This window comes from Theropithecus gelada, chromosome 7a, assembly GCF_003255815.1.
Source record: "Theropithecus gelada isolate Dixy chromosome 7a, Tgel_1.0, whole genome shotgun sequence".
NCBI classification, from domain to species: Eukaryota; Metazoa; Chordata; class Mammalia; order Primates; family Cercopithecidae; genus Theropithecus; species Theropithecus gelada.
Window position 1 is genome coordinate 6,914,596 of NC_037674.1, and position 18,421 is coordinate 6,933,016.

The 18,421-nt window shown below is 41.7% G+C and overlaps 1 protein-coding gene across 5 annotated transcripts in view; it reads left to right on the top strand.

Moving 5' to 3' along the window:
* Nucleotides 1–17,604, top strand: part of TJP1 (tight junction protein 1) — a 274,011-nt gene extending 256,407 nt beyond the window's left edge. For 2 of the 5 annotated variants that reach the window (XM_025389949.1, XM_025389953.1), the window contains 7 exons: nucleotides 23–120; nucleotides 1,316–1,543; nucleotides 6,778–6,947; nucleotides 9,093–9,567; nucleotides 11,955–12,172; nucleotides 13,448–13,591; nucleotides 16,068–17,604. In XM_025389949.1, the coding sequence (XP_025245734.1) occupies nucleotides 23–120; nucleotides 1,316–1,543; nucleotides 6,778–6,947; nucleotides 9,093–9,567; nucleotides 11,955–12,172; nucleotides 13,448–13,591; nucleotides 16,068–16,162 (1,428 nt within the window). In that variant the 3' untranslated portion in view covers nucleotides 16,163–17,604. The remainder of the gene's footprint in view (nucleotides 1–22; nucleotides 121–1,315; nucleotides 1,544–6,777; nucleotides 6,948–9,092; nucleotides 9,568–11,954; nucleotides 12,173–13,447; nucleotides 13,592–16,067) is intronic. The other 3 variants (XM_025389950.1, XM_025389952.1, XM_025389951.1) reach the window with 3 other exon arrangements.
* Nucleotides 17,605–18,421: the final 817 nt, after the last annotated feature.

The window sequence follows — 18,421 nt, forward strand, 5'->3', positions numbered from 1 at the left end:
TTTTTTTTTTTCTCCTAAACAGCCTCCAGAAGTAGCATCTAAACCTTCAGGTGCTCCCATCATTGGTCCCAAACCCACTTCTCAGAATCAATTCAGTGAACATGACAAAACTCTATACAGGTGAGTGCACTTTGTGCTCTTTGTGGCATAGAACTGACCAGGAATTTATCCCTCTTAGTCAATGAGAAAACCTTTTACTGTGTTAGTAGAGGAGAGGTGTGAATAGGAGGAGTTTGTCCTTAAATAAAAACTATCAGCTCTCCTACACAGTGATTCTAAGGAAAAAAAAAAAAAGTAGAACTTTATTATGCCTTTTCTGACAAATCTTTATACCTTTAGCAAACTTTCGGAAGGATAGTCTCCAAGCAGATGATTAAATAAACATTTTTAAGCTCTGACATTTGTATTATGTTTTTTAGTTTTAAAAGTGCTTTTCAACACGTGACCTCTTAGTTTCCAGTGGTGAGGAAACAGACTCAGATTGGTTAAGATAACTAAATCATTCAGTGAGCATGCATCAGGTGCTTGCCCTTGTGCTAAACACATCAGCATAATGAGGTGACAGTGGTGTTCTGCATCGTAGAGAGAGAGAGACTGAGGCTGAGAGGGGTTAAGTAGCTTACAAGACTTCTTAGAGCTGGAAGAGAAACCTGGCCCGCTGCTCCTCAGCCTGAGCTGTTTCCCATGGCCTCATTGCACTGCCAATAAGTGACAGATTAGATTTGAATAGTTCTTCTGATTTTTTTTTTTTTTTTTTTTTGCCGGAATATATGTTTGCACTTATCGTAAAGAAGAGAGCTGTCTAATATGCATTTCCTTAGTGACTTGCTTTCTTCCTCATCTGCTTTCTATGCCTTCTAGAACTTTAGACCATATAGAGTTATTCGTTCATATGAGAATCATTGAGATCCTGGACTGAGTTCTTAAAAATCCCTGTGAAAGTTCTTAAAGTCTATCATTTACTGTTCTTGACCTTCATATATGTACTTCTCAAGATGCTCACTGTCTTGGTTGCATTCCCCTTTGTCTTTCTGAGTAACTACTTCTAAACTGCTGTCCCCTAATCATATAATCGTTTAGCTTATTAAATTGTGTTAAAGGACTCATGAGCCAGAAGGGGGCTGCCTTTTGAGTATACTCTGTGAGGACATGGGATTTGAAATATCTATTCTAACTGTTGGACTGCTCAGATCCTCAGTAATCACAGCAGTTAGTAATTATTGACCTTTTGGTCGAGGTAAGACTTACGTACTCTACTTCCTTCATAACATTAATATCTAAAAAGGTGTTCCATTTGTCATTCATTATCTGTTAGGATCCCAGAACCTCAAAAGCCTCAACTGAAGCCACCTGAAGATATCGTTCGGTCAAATCATTATGACCCTGAAGAAGATGAAGAATATTATCGAAAACAGCTCTCATACTTTGACCGAAGAAGTTTTGAGAATAAGCCTCCTGCACACGTTGCTGCCAGCCATCTCTCCGAGCCTGCAAAGCCAGCTCATTCTCAGAATCAATCAAATTTTTCTAGTTATTCTTCAAAGTAAGCTCTTTCACCTGGCTTTTAAAAAACAAGATGCAGCATATTAATCTCGTGCAGTTCAATATATTTTGAAGAAAAATAGTTTAAATGTAATACATGATTTCTGTAGGCTCTAGTGCTTCAGCATTGTACATGGTTTTTTAGTTCTGGGATGTGTGTTTTGCTTTTAAAGTCTGCTGTTAGATGTACACAGTTTTTGCATTCACAAAGATGCTGACATCACAGGGCTTTGACGGAAGACAGTGTCAGCTACGAGGACCCTCATTGCTGGGTAATCATCAGTCTTCTGTACACACACATAATGACCTCATGCTGGTTCTTTTTCTTTTCTGTTTTTATTTTTTAAATATAAAAACAGATGTGAGGAGGATCCTGTTTGAGGGAAATACCGAAGAGGTTTTTTGTTTTTGTAAGATTTCTGATCCAGTTTTACAGGTGAGGGAAAATGACAGGGCAGAGCTGGGACTGAACCCAAGTTTCTTGACTCCCAGTCATCTTTTCCCTGTTCTTGCTGCTCCCCTCTGTTTGCTCATCCCCGGGTTTCGTGTTAGTTTGTTCTCCTTTCTTGTGCCTGTGTGGGTTTGTGTCTCCTGCTGGTTCTGTGTCTCTGGTTGAACCCTGACTGATTAGAGCATTTGGTACTGATAGTTGGGTCTAAGCCCACACAGGCTTCATACCTCAACAGAACAAAACCCGCAAGAACAAAAACAGGTGTGGATTTGTCAAAAGAAATTCATGTACACAGTTACAGGGGCTGGCTAAGCAAGTCGTATTTCAGAGGGCAGTTGGTCAGGAAGGGAAGATTTTGAGCTACTGCAGAGTGTGAGATCACGGAAGGCCTAAATTCTCATTCAGAGGACTCTACTGATTAGGCCAGGCCCTCCCAAGACCATCTCCCCTCAACTGACTGGGGACATAAAACCTGAAAAATCCCTTCATAGAAGTACCTAGCCAGATTGACGTATTAGAATTCATCTCACATAGTATTGTGTCTAGATTAAAAGCACCTAGATTTTTCCTTAATTAGTTACGTGGGCTTGGGATTATCTTGGGAAATTAATTATTTGTCATTTACTATTGTGTGAAATTGTTTTAGAACGTACTTTAAAACCACTAACATTAAAACCTAATTTTAATTACCACTGCTTTTTCTAAGACATCATTCGAAGTGAAGACTTAAAACATTTTTTTTCACTGTCCTATATTTAAGGCTTTATGTTTACAGAAGAAAGCAGTTTATGAGAATACAAATGCAAACTGAGAGTGCTGCAATGGGGGTTATATTAAATGCAAATCGTGTCTTGCACTAGTGTTGTGAACCACCCCTTAGCACAACACTAGAAAGGGGTTGTGGCATCTAGATGATGTCTAGACTGAAGTGAGCTAGGCACAATGTAAACCCACACAGGTGCACAGCTGGGTTCATACCTCACCAGAAAAAAACCCACAAGAACAAAAACAGATGTGGATTTGTCATTAGGAATTCGTTTACATTTACAGTGTTACAGGAGTCCATTTACAGTTATCACAGTAGCATCTAAATGGTATCTAGCCTAAAGTAAGCTAGGCACTGAGCCTTAGGAGCTCACCTTTGGGTGTACCCTTTAGTTATTATTTTTATTAAACACCGTTAAACACATTCATTCCTGTCAGAAGAAGGCTCATGGGTGTAGTTTAAAGATATCTCTTATTTATCATTTTACATACTTGGTAAATAGAATACAACCTTAAAAGATTATATGGCCAGGCACAGTGGCTCACGCCTGTAATGCCAGCACTTTGGGAGGCCGAGACGGGCGGATCATGAGGTCAGGAGATTGAGACCATCCTGGCTAGTACGGTGAAACCCCATCTCTACTAAAAATACAAAAAATTAGCTGGGCGTGGTGGTGGGCGCCTGTAGGTAGTCCCAGCTACTCGGGAGGCTGAAGCAGGAGAATGGCATGAACCCAGGAGGCGGAGCTTGCAGGGAGCCGAGATCGTGCCTCTGCACTCCAGCCTGGGCAACACAGTGAGACTCCGTCTCAAAAAAAAAAGGATTATACTTAGATGTAAAAAGCAAGTTGTTTTGCCAGGGAATCAATTGAAATGCATGTTTGCTTTGTTTTTCTAGAAAAAAGACTTAGCTTATTTGTGATGTATGACTTCAGGGTGTAGAACATTGCCTTGCATACAGTGGGGGCTTAATAATTGTTGAGTGAATGAAGCTCAAAACAGGGCATGGTGTACTAGGTGCATCCACCACCCTCCTTTTCATTAACACAGCTCTGGAAGGAACCTGTATTACCTGGTCATTGTTTTCACAGGGATATATTGTGAAGTAGATGACATCTGTCTTTGTGAATTTACTCAGAACTCAGTTTGATTTTACTCCCTGCTGCTGTGAGTGAGAAAAGCATAATTTGGGATGGATACCAGTATACTTTTTTTTTCCTTTGTAGTGTGAAATTGAAACTCTATAATTGTGCTGCATTTTCCTATATAGGTATTTAATGGTTAGAGAATTGGAAAGGAGAATAAGGGTCATGGAAGATAACTAAGAGGGAAGTTGTTTCTGTAACTTTCCCTTGTAATGCTTTTTCATCCTCTTATCCGATAAGTACAACTTCATCAACTGGAAAATAGCTTAAAATATAGGACTCTGTCCTGCATTTCAAAACCATTTACTGTTTGTCCCTAAATAGACTGCCTTCAGGCATTTCTTTCAGTAAAATACAGGAATGGCAAAATTTTCTTCCTCCAGATGATGTGTGCTTATGCTTCACTTAAAAACACACCTCAGAAATGGTGAGAATCAGAGACGGAAAATAATCTTTGTTAGCACAGGACACGTGCCCCAGCAAGCAAGCAGATAACCCAGTCTTAAAATTCCATAGAGCTGGATTACAACTGGAAAGGTTAGGAGACAGTAGCTTAGACATTTCACCTCCAAAGTAAATTGGAAGTTTCCAGGATTCTAAGACAGTGCAAGAAGAGCAGTGTCCCTCCAGGGCTGTTCACATGTCTCCGCCCAGAGATTGAGTCAACTTCTTCAGGACAACCAGGGATTTTTTGTTATCAAATCTACCTTTCAGGACTCAGCTCACTCAGCGAGACTTCCAGGTCTCAATAAATGATGGTGGTTTTTAGCTTTTAAAGAACTAAATGTAAGAGACTGATGTTCAGTTGTTTTTGTGTTTGTGAGACATCATTAGATGAGAGAGAGACTAAGCATCAAGCATGCAGCTTCACCAGCAAGACTCCACCACCACAGGGCCCAGCTTACGATTGCCGATGCAGAAGGTCTTGCTAGAAAGGAACATGAGAAGTCTGGCCAGGTTTCAAACCAGGCATGTTTGTATCTGTCCATTTACCATTCCCCTCCCAGGGGCTCGGTGTAGCTCTTCTGTTGTGTTACTTTTTCCTGTGTCTTCACTTGCAGTGTTTCTTTTGCCCAGCCTTTTTTTTTTTTTCTTTAATAGGACATTTCACTCCCACTTATTCAGAACCTGCTGATTATCCTTGATCGCCACTCTTTGATTTGATAAATTTCTTTGCTCACTATTAGCAGCTGCAACAGAGGTGCAGAAGGAGCAAAGCTCAAACACATTGCTCTTCACTGCAGTACCAGTTAAAGTACATGAAGGGTGGGCCAGCAGATGGCATAACTAAGTGACTGTGTTTTATCTATCTTTAATTTCCTTGGCCAAATGAGAGTTAGTGATATGTTCCTTTATAGACCAAATTATGGTGAAATGGTGGATGTTGGTTATTTTTAAATGACATTTGAGTTCCATTTGCTGCAAATTTACTTAGTTAGATTGACCATTTTCTTTCATTTTTCCGTTGCGCTTGCTTTGCCATCACCTAGATTTCTTGGCTCTTACACTAGCTATGACTACTTGAAAAGGAACGTCAAGTGGTAAGACTGGCAATTAATGTGAGGCTGTTCCGTAAGGTGTCCCTCACTGTGTCACTGGCATTATGTGCACTTTCAGATTTTAATGTCATCATCAAGGGCTTAGTCTAAATTCATGAAAGCAAGATAAAGAAGCCAATCATGAGACTTCTTCAATGAAAATGTATGAAAATGACCGGGATATTCCAAATGCGTATGTTATTGTGGGTGCACATAAAGCTAGTGCGGCTTTGGCATTCAGCAGTAAGGTTTAGATGGCAATGTTGCAATTACGGGTCTTCTAAAAAGATTTGTGTGAATTTTGTGTTACATATTAACAATTGGCAATCTGAAAAAATAAGCATACATGGCACAATTTGACTTAAATGAACCTTGTAAGATAAAGCAGTATCAAAAAATGGACCTGGTAACTCAAGGGGAAATTTTAAAGTAAAAGCTCCAGTTTTTTTAGTTTTACTGAAACACAGATATGCCCGTTGTGTGTGGCTGCTTTGAGGCTATAACCGCATAGTTTGAATAGTTGTGACAAAGACTGTATGGACCAAAAGACCAGAAACATTTACTTTCTGGTGTTTCAGTGAAGAAGTTTGCCAACCCCTAGACTGCGACATCTGTTTTTGTAGTGCTCTGAGTATGCCAGATGCCAGATACAAAATCAGAAGTGGGTCTAGGGCTGGGCGCGATGGCTCATGCCTGTAATTCCAGCACTTTAAGAAGCCGAGGCGGGCAGATCCCTTGAGGTCAGGAGTTTGAGACCAGCCTGGCCAACATGGCGAAACCCCATCTCTACTAAAAATACAAAAATTAGCCAGGCATGGTGGCTGGCACCTGTAATGCCAGCTACTCGGGAGGCTGAGGCAGAAGAGTCACTTGAGCCTGGGAGGAGGCAGAGGTTGTGGTGAACTGAGATCACGTCACTGCACTCCACTCTGGGCGACAGAATGAGACCCTGGCTCAAAAAAAAAAAAAGGGTCTCAGGAAAATTTGTGCCATGATATGTTTTCAGAATATTTGCAAGACTTTCTTAAATCTGTCAATGTTACTATCTTTTGTAAATAACAATTAAATATTAAAATATACCCAAAATTTCACCTGCCTTTGGTTGCCATCTTCTGGATGTTTTACTAATATTCTTAAAGTATTTGTGTGTGTGGACATTTCTTGTGCCGATAAATGGTTGAATCTGTTTTTATATTTCGGTAGAGTAGCTACCCATACTCACGAGAATAAATTGTGAAATTTCTAGTTAACTTAAGAGATACGTGCAGAAATGAGAACGTGTTTTGTAAATGTGAGTCCATTTTCAGGTGTTGGCATTTTCTTCATTTGTTAACAGGGGAAAGCCTCCTGAAGCTGATGGTGTAGATAGATCATTTGGTGAGAAACGCTATGAACCCCTCCAGGTCACTCCCCCTCCTCCTCCATTGCCCTCGCAGTACGCCCAGCCATCTCAACCTGTCACCAGCGCGTCTCTCCACATACATTCTAAGGGAGCACATGGTGAAGGTAGGAAGTTCGGAAGTAGACATTATAACACAGTAATGCTTAAGAAGTAAAATTCTGGTGGTTTCTAGGCAAAATGGTTTTTACATTAAAAAATACATGATTGAAACCTTTGGGCTGGGAACAATAAAAACTAAGAATTTTGTTAAAAGTATGTCTCCTGTTTTTACAAGACCATTATTTTGGACAAGCCTTTTAGCTAAACAGATTTTAATCTGTTTTGTGCTAGTCTCAATCTTGTGGAAGTAGTGTTTGCCAGTATATCTAAAGATGGTTTGTAAAACGTATTGTTATGTTTCATCTTCACACACCCAAATAGAAAAGCCATGGTGTTTCACAGAAAATGTATCCCATAGCACCTTGACTTTTGCATTTACATACCAGGTAGATCACATACAGCTCCAGCTTATTCATCTTAAGAGCTGTGTAACGTTTTACCCTCAGCATGTAACACAGAGTGTTTATCTCTTCTGCCGTGAACAGGCATTCTCGTAGCACAGACTTCTCTCTTATTCCCTTAGGAGGCACCTCCCAGGACTTGTGAGTCTTCAAGCAGACGTGTTATAGTTCTGGATTGAGACTTACTAAGATTTTGTTTCACACACGACCATGTTTACAGATGAAGACAGTTTTAATTCTTACTTTCCAGTCTTTATGCTTTTTCTTTTTTTCTTTTTTTTTTTCCTCTCTCTCTTTTTTGAGACACAGCCTTGCTCTCGCCCAGGCTAGAGTGTAGTGGCACAGTCTCAGCTCACTGCAACCTCTGTGTCTTGGGTTCAGGTGATTCTCCTGCCTCAGCCTCCTGAGTAGCTGGGACTACGGCGTACACCACTACGCCCAGCTGATTTTTGTATTTTTTGTAGAGACAGGGTTTCATCATGTTGGCCAGGCTGTTCACAAACTCCTGACCTCAGATGATCTGCCCACCTCGGTCTCTCAGGTGCTGGGATTACAGGCGTGAGCCACCGCACCTGGCCTTCTTTCTTTTCTTGCTGATTGCACTGGCCAGGACCTCCAATGAACTCTGAAACATAAGTGGTGAAGTTGGACCTCTTTTGCTAGTTCCTGATCTTAAGGAGGAAGGACTTCATGGTTTTTTTTTGTTTGTTTTTGTTTTTGTTTTTGTTTTTGTTTTTTTTTGAGACTGAGTCTGGCTCTGTCGCCCAGGCTGGAGTGCAGTGGCCGGATCTCAGCTCACTGCAAGCTCCGCCTCCCGGGTTTACGCCATTCTCCTGCCTCAGCCTCCCAAGTAGCTGGGACCACAGGCGCCCGCCACTTCGCCCGGCTAGTTTTTTTTTTTGTATTTTTTAGTAGAGGCGGGGTTTCACCGTGTTAGCCAGGATGGTCTCGATCTCCTGACCTCGTGATCCACCCGTCTCGGCCTCCCAAAGTGCTGGGATTACAGGCTTGAGCCACCGCGCCCGGCCCAGGACTTCATGTTTTACCCTTAGAATGTTAGCGGTGGGATTTTCGTCGATGTCCCTTGTCGTGTTTAAGATGTTCCCCATATTCAGAGTTTGCTGCAAGCAGTTGGTCAGATGTTTTTCCTGCATGTATTAAGATGACCACATGATTTTTCTTCTCATACTGTGGTAATTATATTGCCATGTTCATGAGGAATTTGGATTAATAATTCTCTTGTCTTGTAGTGTCTTTAATTATTTCACAGAGTTCAGTTGGTACTATATTACACTGCCTCTGCCGGTGCATAAAAAATCCTGTGGTTCCACTTCTTAACCAACATTTGGCATTATCAAACTTTTCAGTTTTTCCATTCTAGTGTGTGTGAAATAGTATTTAATGCTTTTGGTTGGTTTTGTTTTACATTTTTCTAATTAATAGTGAGTGTCCTTATTATATAGTTATTGGACATTCTGGTTTTCACAAAGACTAGTGCCAGTCTTTGGAGGCCAGGAATCTTAGCAGCTGGACCCTGACTCCAGGGCAGCAGGGTCTACTCACGGTACCGCCTGTCCGTGCTGGCCTCATCCCTCAGCACCACACCTAGCCTCCGGGGCTCAGGAGTCAGGCTCTGGCTGTGCGACCCACACTTGGGCCTCGACTCCAGCACCAGGACAAGTTGAGCTGGGAGAGGGCTGTTACACCTTTTTTCAGAAAGGTTTTTAAATGCTTATGTTTGTTTTTCAGGTAATTCAGTGTCATTGGATTTTCAGAATTCCTTAGTGTCCAAACCAGACCCACCTCCGTCTCAGAATAAGCCAGCAACTTTCAGACCACCAAACCGAGAAGATACTGCTCAGCCAGCTTTCTATCCCCAGAAAAGTTTTCCAGATAAAGCCCCAGTTAATGGAACTGAACAGACTCAGAAAACGGTCACTCCAGCATACAATCGATTCACACCAAAACCATATACAAGTTCTGCCCGACCGTTTGAACGCAAGTTTGAAAGTCCTAAATTCAATCACAATCTTCTGCCAAGTGAAACTGCACATAAACCTGACTTGTCAAAAACTCCCATTTCTCCAAAAACTCTTGTGAAATCGCACAGTTTGGCACAGCCTTCTGAGTTTGATAGTGGAGTTGAAACTTTCTCTATCCATGCAGAGAAGCCTAAATATCAAATAAATAATATCAGCACAGTGCCTAAAGCTATTCCTGTGAGGTAAGACTTTTGCCTTTGCTCAGAGCATTGCCCCTGTGATTTTTCTCATGTGAGTTTGTTGTAGTTTATTTGACTTGGGACTTTGAAGTAATCTTTTTAACTCAACCTTTAAACTGAAGAGTGTTGTTGCAATGAATGCTGTTACATAGAAGGTCCTCCAGGAGTTACAAGATGTTGGTAAAATAATAAAGCTAACAGTCATGTATGGTTGGTAGGTATTGTCATCATCCCTGTTTTACTAAAACTGAGGTTGAGTGACAGTAAGCAGATTGCCCAGGGTCTCACAGCTAGAGGGAGGTGAGCCTCGATTTAGCTGCTGGTCATCCAACCTCTGAGCCCATGCTTTTTTTTTTTTTTTTTTTAAAAAAAAAAAGAGTCTCCCTCTGTCGCCCAGGCTGGAGTGCAGTGGTGCGATCTTGGTTCACTGCAACCTCCACCTCCTGGGTTCAGGTGATTCTCCTGCCTCAACCTCCTGAGTAGCTGGGACTACAGGCATGCACCACCACGCCCAGCTAAATTTTTTGTATTTTTAGTAGAGAGATGTTTTCACCATGTTGGTCAGGCTGGTTTTGAACTCCTGACCTCAACTGATCCACCCACCTCGTCCTCCAAAAGTGTTAGGATTACAGATGCAAGCCACCACACCTGGCCTCTTTTTTTTTTTTTTTTTTTTTTATCAAGACAGTGTCTTGCTCTGTCACTCAGGCAGGAGTGGCGTGATCTCAACTCTCTGCAACCTGCAACCTCCGCCTCCCAGGTTCTAGCAATTCTCGTGCCTCAGCCTTCCAAGTAGCTGGGACTACAGGTATGCACCACTATGCCCTGCTAGTTTTTGTATTTTTAGTAGAGGCAGGGTTTTGTCATGCTGCCCAGGCTGGTCTTGAACTCCCAGGCTCAAGTGAGCCTCCCAAAGTGCTGGGATTACAGGTGTGAGCCACTGCACCCAGCCGAGAACCCATACTCTTAACCAGCCATGGCCTCTTGTATTCTCCTGACCTGCTGTTAAGGGGCATGTGGAGGACATCTAAAAACGTTAAATATCTATGTTCCTCTTTCATTATTTGTTCCACAATGATGCTAAGAAGAAAAATAGAATAGCCCTGACTGTTTAAAGAGCAGCAGTTAGTAAGATGGCTGAGCAAAGGAGACAGAGCAAGCCCTCCTGGAGCCTCCCTGCAGCTCCTCTTTCCTGTCTCTCATTCCGTGGCGATTGACCGGATGGATTCTGGCCACACATTAGCTCATCTCACCCTCCTACAGCCAGTTCCATTTTCATGCCACCGTAAAGCAGAAGCACTTATAGGCAGGGAGAACCAAAGGTCAGGATGGCCACCTGAGGCTGCTTTCCGAGAACAAGGATGGTTATGGCGGTCACTGCCTTCCTAGCTCTGCACATCCACCGGTGGTCAGGGACAGACACAGTTGACCCCTGCTATGCAGCTCAGGCTGCACTCTGCTCCCTTGATATGTGCCGTAGGATGTCGTCCCTGGCGCTCCGGTCATGCTGGAGTGAAACTGCAGCTACCTTCATGTGATTGTTTTGTTGGTCTTTCTGCTCACCTTTAAGCCCTGGCTCAAAACTGTCCTTCAGGAAGTCTTGATAGCCTCTATTTTTGAAGCCGTCATTGATACCACATCTCCTTTGCCTTTGGTGTTGTGTGATTACTAAGTTAATCTACTGTCTCTCTTTTTGTGGATGTTTGGGATGTGCCCATACAAGGGTCTTCAGCTCATGGAACCTTGGAAGCCTTGCCTTCTGCAGCAGGGTGGGCACTTGGTCCTCAGGGATGCTGAGGCAGGACCATATTCATGTGCACTTAAAATCCTAGGGAGATGTTATCAAGTCTGAGATGCTGTCAGCTGTGAGATGCACCATTGTTTTGTGTCACTAAGAATGGAAGAACAGCCGGGCACGGTGGCTCATGCCTCTAATCCCAGCACTTTGGGAGGCTGAGGCAGGTGGATCATGATGAGATTAGGAGTTTGAGACCAGCCCGGCCAATATGGTGAAACCCCATCTCTACTAAAAATACAAAAATTAGCCAGGCGTGGTGGCACATGCCTGTAGCCCCAGCTACTCGGGAGGCTGAGGCAGAAAAATCATTTGAACCCGGGAGGCAGAGGTTGCAGTGAGCCAAGATCGTGCCACTGCACTCTAGCCTGGGCAGCAGAGTGAGACTCTCTCTCAAAATAATAATAATGATAATAATACTCTCTGAGATAACCTTGTCAGTAAAATCTGTTGCCAGAAACTTATCTTGTTAAAGTAGCTTCTTGATTATATGGAGAAACAAAAGTAAAATGAAAGCACGTAATACAGTAGTAGTAAAAGCAAAGCACCTGTGTACTATTAGGAATTCACTCACTAGCCATTTCTGAACTTTCAGTCCTTCAGCTGTGGAAGAGGATGAAGATGAAGATGGTCATACTGTGGTGGCCACAGCGCGAGGCATATTTAACAGCAATGGTGGCGTGCTGAGTTCCATAGAAACTGGCGTCAGTATAATTATCCCTCAAGGAGCCATTCCCGAAGGAGTTGAGCAGGAAATCTATTTCAAGGTCTGCCGAGACAACAGCATCCTCCCACCTTTAGATAAAGAGAAAGGTAAATGTGTTTATTTTTCTCCTTAGTTTTGATAACTTAAGAGTTGCCCTGTGTGCACTTCAAAGCTTATAGTGCTTGGCTAAGGGGGTAATGCAGCACCTCTCTCTACCTCCACCCTGGGCCACTAATAATAGCATGTTCCTTTCATCAGGGAGGTCCTTTCAGATGAGTGCTGTAGCGAGGGGTGCCCTGGGGTTGGTGTTGCAAGCAGGCAGGAGGTGGCCTGAGGCAAGGCTGTGGTGGCCACACTGCCTGCTTTTACTTTTGGTATGAAGTAAAAAAATGATGGCATAGGACAGGCCACGGGATGTCTCTCACTTGTGCCTGCTGAGCAGCCTGGGCTGACCTGACCAAATTTGTCTTTGAGTCAGTCAGCCTTTGCGTCTCTGGAGATGGGTTAGGTAACACCCACTCAGAAAGGCTTTGCTGTGTCTTCACCTGATTGGAGAACCTAAACGTCTTGACAGGTACTGTCTTATCATCACCCCAGAACCTAGCACTAGTACATGCTCGGCAGAGTGCACGAAGGAATCTCAGAGGAGATGACAGTATGTTTCTGAGCTTCTTAAGGAAACTGTTATTTTCATAATCCTCCTGGATCTATCAGGATATTGTAACGAACTGTGTCGTGATTTAGCATCTTTTAGCAGTGCTTTTACTTTCCTAAATCAGTTAACACTTTCTTACGTTTTGCCAGAATACTGATATCTGATTCTGTACTCTGATTTTGGGGATATCCTGTTTTAAAAACCAGTAGGACTGACTGTGTTGGCCCTGCATGAATCCCTTTAAGCATCTATGGAGCAAATTTTAAAAATGGAAAATATGTCACATTTGTAACAAGTACATTTGAATATGTTTTATACTATAGACCCATATGATTGAATGCAGTAGCCACTACCTGCACGTGACTACCTCGCACTTGAAGTGTGACAATTTTGGATTGAAAGATGCTGGAAATGTGAAATAAACACCAAGTTCCAAAGATACCATATATTGGTTACATGTTGAAATAACAGTGTTTTGGTTAGATTGAGTTAAAATACTGTACTATTTGTTATCACCTGTTTCTTTTTACTTTCTAACGTGGCTACTGGGAAATTTAAAATTCCATATGTGGCTGCTGTTAAACATTTTTTTTGTGGTCAGTGCGATTGTAGAGAACTAACTGCATTAGGCTTTCAAGCATATAATTAGAAGCAGGGTGAGGAAAACTGGGTGTCTAGAAGAAAGACCACATCCAACCTCTCTGCCCATCCCCTTTTCCAACTCCAGGTGAAACACTGCTGAGTCCCTTGGTGATGTGTGGTCCCCATGGCCTCAAGTTCCTGAAGCCTGTGGAGCTGCGCTTACCACACTGTGCGTCCATGACTCCTGACGGTTGGTCTTTTGCTCTAAAATCATCCGACTCCTCGTCGGGTATGCTGTCTTCACTCTGTCCTTTGGGGCTTTGGGGACTGTCGTTGATTAATACCTGGGCTGGTGATGCTACCCATGCTGTGTGTTAGCAAATCTCTCCCTCTGTTCCTGTGGCCTTGTAGGCATCACCGGTATTTCCACATTTATTTATGGTGCATATATTATAAATAAATATGGAAAGATAGAAGAGTTGCTTCCTTTTAAAAATTGATCATTTGGGCCAGGCATGGTGGCTCACGCCTGTAGTCCCAGCACTTTGGGAGGCCAAGGCGGGTGGATCACCTAAGGTCAGGAGTTCGAGACCAGCCTGGCCAACATGGTGAAACCCCATCTATACTAAAAATACAAAAATTAGATGTGTTGGCACACGCCTGTAGTCCCAGCTACTCAGGAGGCTGAGGCAAGAGAATTGCCTGAGCCAGGGAGGTGGAGGTTGCAGTGAGCCGAGATCATGCCACTGCACTCCAGCCCGGCCAACAGAGCGAGACTTTGTCTCCAAAAAAAAAAAAATAATAATAATTTGGCCAAATAATTGAGTATTTCTTGGTATTCAAAATGATTGATTCTGTCCAATTTTTCAGGATGCAGTGGGAGAATTGTTATTGTCCTGCACAAACAGGCATTTTTATCTTATTAAAATTAGTTCATTCCTTTCTATAACTATTTATATTTTTGGTTACTGTTCTTTCGTTTCTTTTTTGTTTGTTTTGTTTTGTTTCGTTTTGTTTTGTTTGAGACGGAGTCTTCCTCTGTCGCCCAGGCTGGAGTGCAGTGGCACGATCTCGGCTCACTGCAAGCTCTGCCTCCCAGGTTCAAGCGATTCTCCTGCCTCAGCCTGCCGAGTAGCTGCGATTACAGGAGTGCGCCACCACGCCCGGCTAATTTTTGTATTTTTAGTAGAGATGGGGTTTCACCATGTTGGCCAGGCTGGTTCAAAATCCTGACTTCAAGTGATCCACCTGCCTCAGCCTCCCAGCGTGCTGGGATTACAGGCATGAGCCCCTGCACCTGGCCTGTTTAATTTCTTAATCTACAAAGTATGTATACCAGAGAAACTTAAAAGAATCTTCCATTGTGATCATACGTGGCCATGGTTTTTCAGTGTAATACTCTAAATTGCTTCTTTTATACACTATTTGTAAACAACTTTTTGCTCCTAAGATCATAATTTCAAAGCTTCCATTGCATTTTCACATTTCTCACTTCCTTGAGTGACTTAAGTCAGTTAACAATTAGAATTTTATTTTGGGTTAGATCACTTTAAGCGAACCTGATTTAAAGTCCTGCTTCCAAATCTTTGATAAATCAGACGAGCATTATTTAGTTTTAGTTTGGTACAGTATGAAATAAAAGTTTGTGGTATAAAGATCATAGCAAGAGCATATTTTAATGTTACCAAAGAAAAAAATTACTTGTAAATACATATTTCCTCATATTTACAAGTACCGCATTTTCTGGAAAAATGAAATGCTTTTGGCTCCAGATATTGCTTAGGTAATGTCTAACATACTGTAGGCAGGGTTCTCAGCTGGCACTGTTGACATTTTGGCCAAATGATTATTGTAGGGGCTCTCCTGTTCATTGTGGGATATTTAGCAGCTTCCCTGGGCCTCTACCCCTAGATGCCAGTGGTAACAAGCAAACTGTCTCCAGATGTCCCATCTGGGGCAGGACCGTTCCTGTTTGAGAGCTATTGCTGTAAGCAGCTGTGACTCTCAGCTTGCTTGGATACCACAGAGACACATACTTGTCCCTGCCTTCTTCACATTTAATAGAAATCACCAAGAGCTTGTTAAAAACTTAAATCCTGAGATCTAACTAACACCCAGTCAGTGAGTTTCTGAAGCTGCGTGATTAATTTTGTTGTTCAGCTGGAATCAGAGCTGAGCAGCTCTGGTGCAGTCTCGTTTCTTTGTTTGTTTTTTGTAAGGGGAAAGATGGTCTTCAAGAACTAGATTCTGCAGAACTGGGTTTCATTTGTTGGTCTATAGTTGAGTATGAGAAATGTGTCCTCATTCTCAGCTCAAATAGGTGATCATATAATTATCCTCCAGACTTTTGAAAGGGGGAAAAAAAAAGTGCTACTGATAATTATGTGGGCTCGGGCAAACTGGAACTGTCCCAGACCTGAGATTGCCGTCACTCACTTGTATTCGTTTTTTGAAAAGTCAGTGCACTTGATAATGTAATAAAGGAGAAGTCTGAAAGTTTAAAAAAAGAAAACTGTTCTTAATGGTGTGAGTTGGAAAGAAAGTTTTAAGTATTTTTTTAAATAGAAGTGTGAAACACCTTTGAAATTGTTAGGTGGCAGCAGGTGTGCATTGAAATAAAGCAGTGAATTTTGATAACAAATACAATATGCTGAAGAAACAGAAGAAAATTATGTTTAAATATACATATTTGCCCTATAATTGCAAAGCATTGCAGATAGCAATTTACTCAACTGTAAATGACATCACCTTCTTTTCTCTCATAGGTGATCCTAAAACCTGGCAAAACAAGTGTCTTCCTGGAGATCCAAATTATCTCGTTGGAGCAAACTGTGTTTCTGTCCTTATTGACCACTTTTAACTCTGAAATATAGGAACTTGATTAAATGTGAAACTGGATTAAACTTAATCTAAATGGAACCACTCTATCAAGTATTATACCTTTTTTAGAATTGATACTACAGTTTGTTAGTATGAAGCATTTGTTTGAACTGATAAAGATTAGTGAGCATGCCCCTGAACCATGGTCAGAAAACATGCTACACGCTGTGTGTTTGTGATTGACGGGACTGTTGGTATTGGCTAGAGGTTCAAAGATATTTTGCTTTGTGATTTTTGTAGTTTTTTTTTTATCGTCACTGCTTAACTTCACATATTGATTTCCGTTAAAATACCAGCCAGTAAATGGGGGTGCATTTGAGGTCTGTTCTTTCCAAAGTACACTGTTTCAAACTTTACTATGGCCCTGGCCTAGCATACATACACATTTTATTTTATTATGCATGAAGTAATATGCACACATTTTTAAAATGCACCTGGAATATATAACCAGTGTTGTGGATTTAACAGAAGTGTACAGCAAGGGGATTTATAACTGGGGGAGGGTGAAGTGAAGACAATGACTTGCTGTATATGAAAACACATTGTTCATAGGGAAGGATACAGAAGCATGTGAGACTGGTTCCATGGCCTCTTCAGATCTCTGACTTCACCATATTACCACAAACATACTAACCAGCAGGAATGCCTTACCCTCATGTTCTTAATTCTTAGCTCATTCTCGCTGTATGTTACTAAGTTTTTATGGCTTTTGTGCATTATCGAGATACTGTATCATGACAAAGACTGAGTAAATTGTGCATTTGGTGGTTTCAGAAATGTGTTATCACCCAGAAGAAAATAGTGGTGTGATTTGGGGATTTTTTCTTTTCTTTTTTCTTTTTCTTTTTTTTGGACAAGGGGCAGTGGTTGTTTTCTGTTCTTTCTGGCTATGCATTTGAAAATTTTGATGTTTTAAGGATGCTTGTATATAATGCGTGCATACCACTTTTGTTCTTGGTTTGTAAATTAACTTTTATAAACTTTACCTTTTTTATACATAAACAAAACCAAGTTTCTAAAGGCTACCTTTGTATTCTCTCCTGTACCTCTTGAGCCTTGAACTTTGACCTCTGCAGCAATAAAGCAGCGTTTCTATGACACATGCAAGGTCATTTTTTTTAAGAAAAAGGATGCACAGAGTTGTTACATTTTTAAGTGCTGCATTTAAAAGATACAGTTACTCAGAATTCTCTAGTTTGATTAAATTCTTGCAAAGTATCCCTACTGTAATTTGTGATACAATGCTGTGCCCTAAAGTGTATTTTTTTACTAATAGACAATTTATTATGGCACATCAGCACGATTTCTGTTTAGATAATACACCACTACGTTCTGTTAATCATTAGGTGTGACTGAATTTCTTTTGCCGTTATTAAAAATCTCAAATTTCTAAATCTCCAAAATAAAACTTTTTAAAATAAAGTGCTGGTTTGGTCTGTTTGCCCCCTGTTTTCTAGTTTCCTGCAGCTTTATAATCCTGTTTTAAAATCCTGCACACAAATCCTTATCACCCAGCATCACCCACCACCTCGTCGTCTGGTGTCGCATGCAGAATCTGTCCCCTTGGCCGGCACGTACGGATGGGTGGGCAGTGCTCACCTGCAGGGCTCAGATCGAAGTGGGGTAGAAGGACCTGGAGACAGAGTGGGAGAAAGCAGCAGGTAGACTTCCCCCTGCGGGTAAACACACACCCCTGCGTGGGAAACACCCCTGTGTGGGGAAACACACGTGCGTTCCTGTGTGTGTGCACGCACGCGCGTGAGGGACCATTTGTGTCACGTGCGTTCCTGTGTGTGTGCACGCACGCGCGTGAGGGACCATTTGTGTATGGTTTTATTCCCCAGGTAAATAGCATGTCACCCACATTGGGGGAAGAAAATGGGTTTAATGAGCATAAATATTCTATTGTGGATACCCTACTTATTTAACTACCACCCCTGTTGATATTTAGCTTATTGCTATAGTGTTCTAGTAAACATCTTTGTGGATTGAATCCATCTATGTGGATTTTATTTTGTTTCATCTTTATTAAGGTATAATTTACATATAGTAAGTTACTGTTTTTAAAATGTATAGTTCAGATTTTGACAAACACATACTGTTTATTTACCACAGTTAATGCATCAAACAGCCTTCTCAAATCATTTGTACCCCTTTATATTCAACCCTCTTCCAGCCCCTGGCAGGGTGATCTCTTCTGTTTCTGTCGTTGCCTTTTGACAGCATCATATAAATGGAA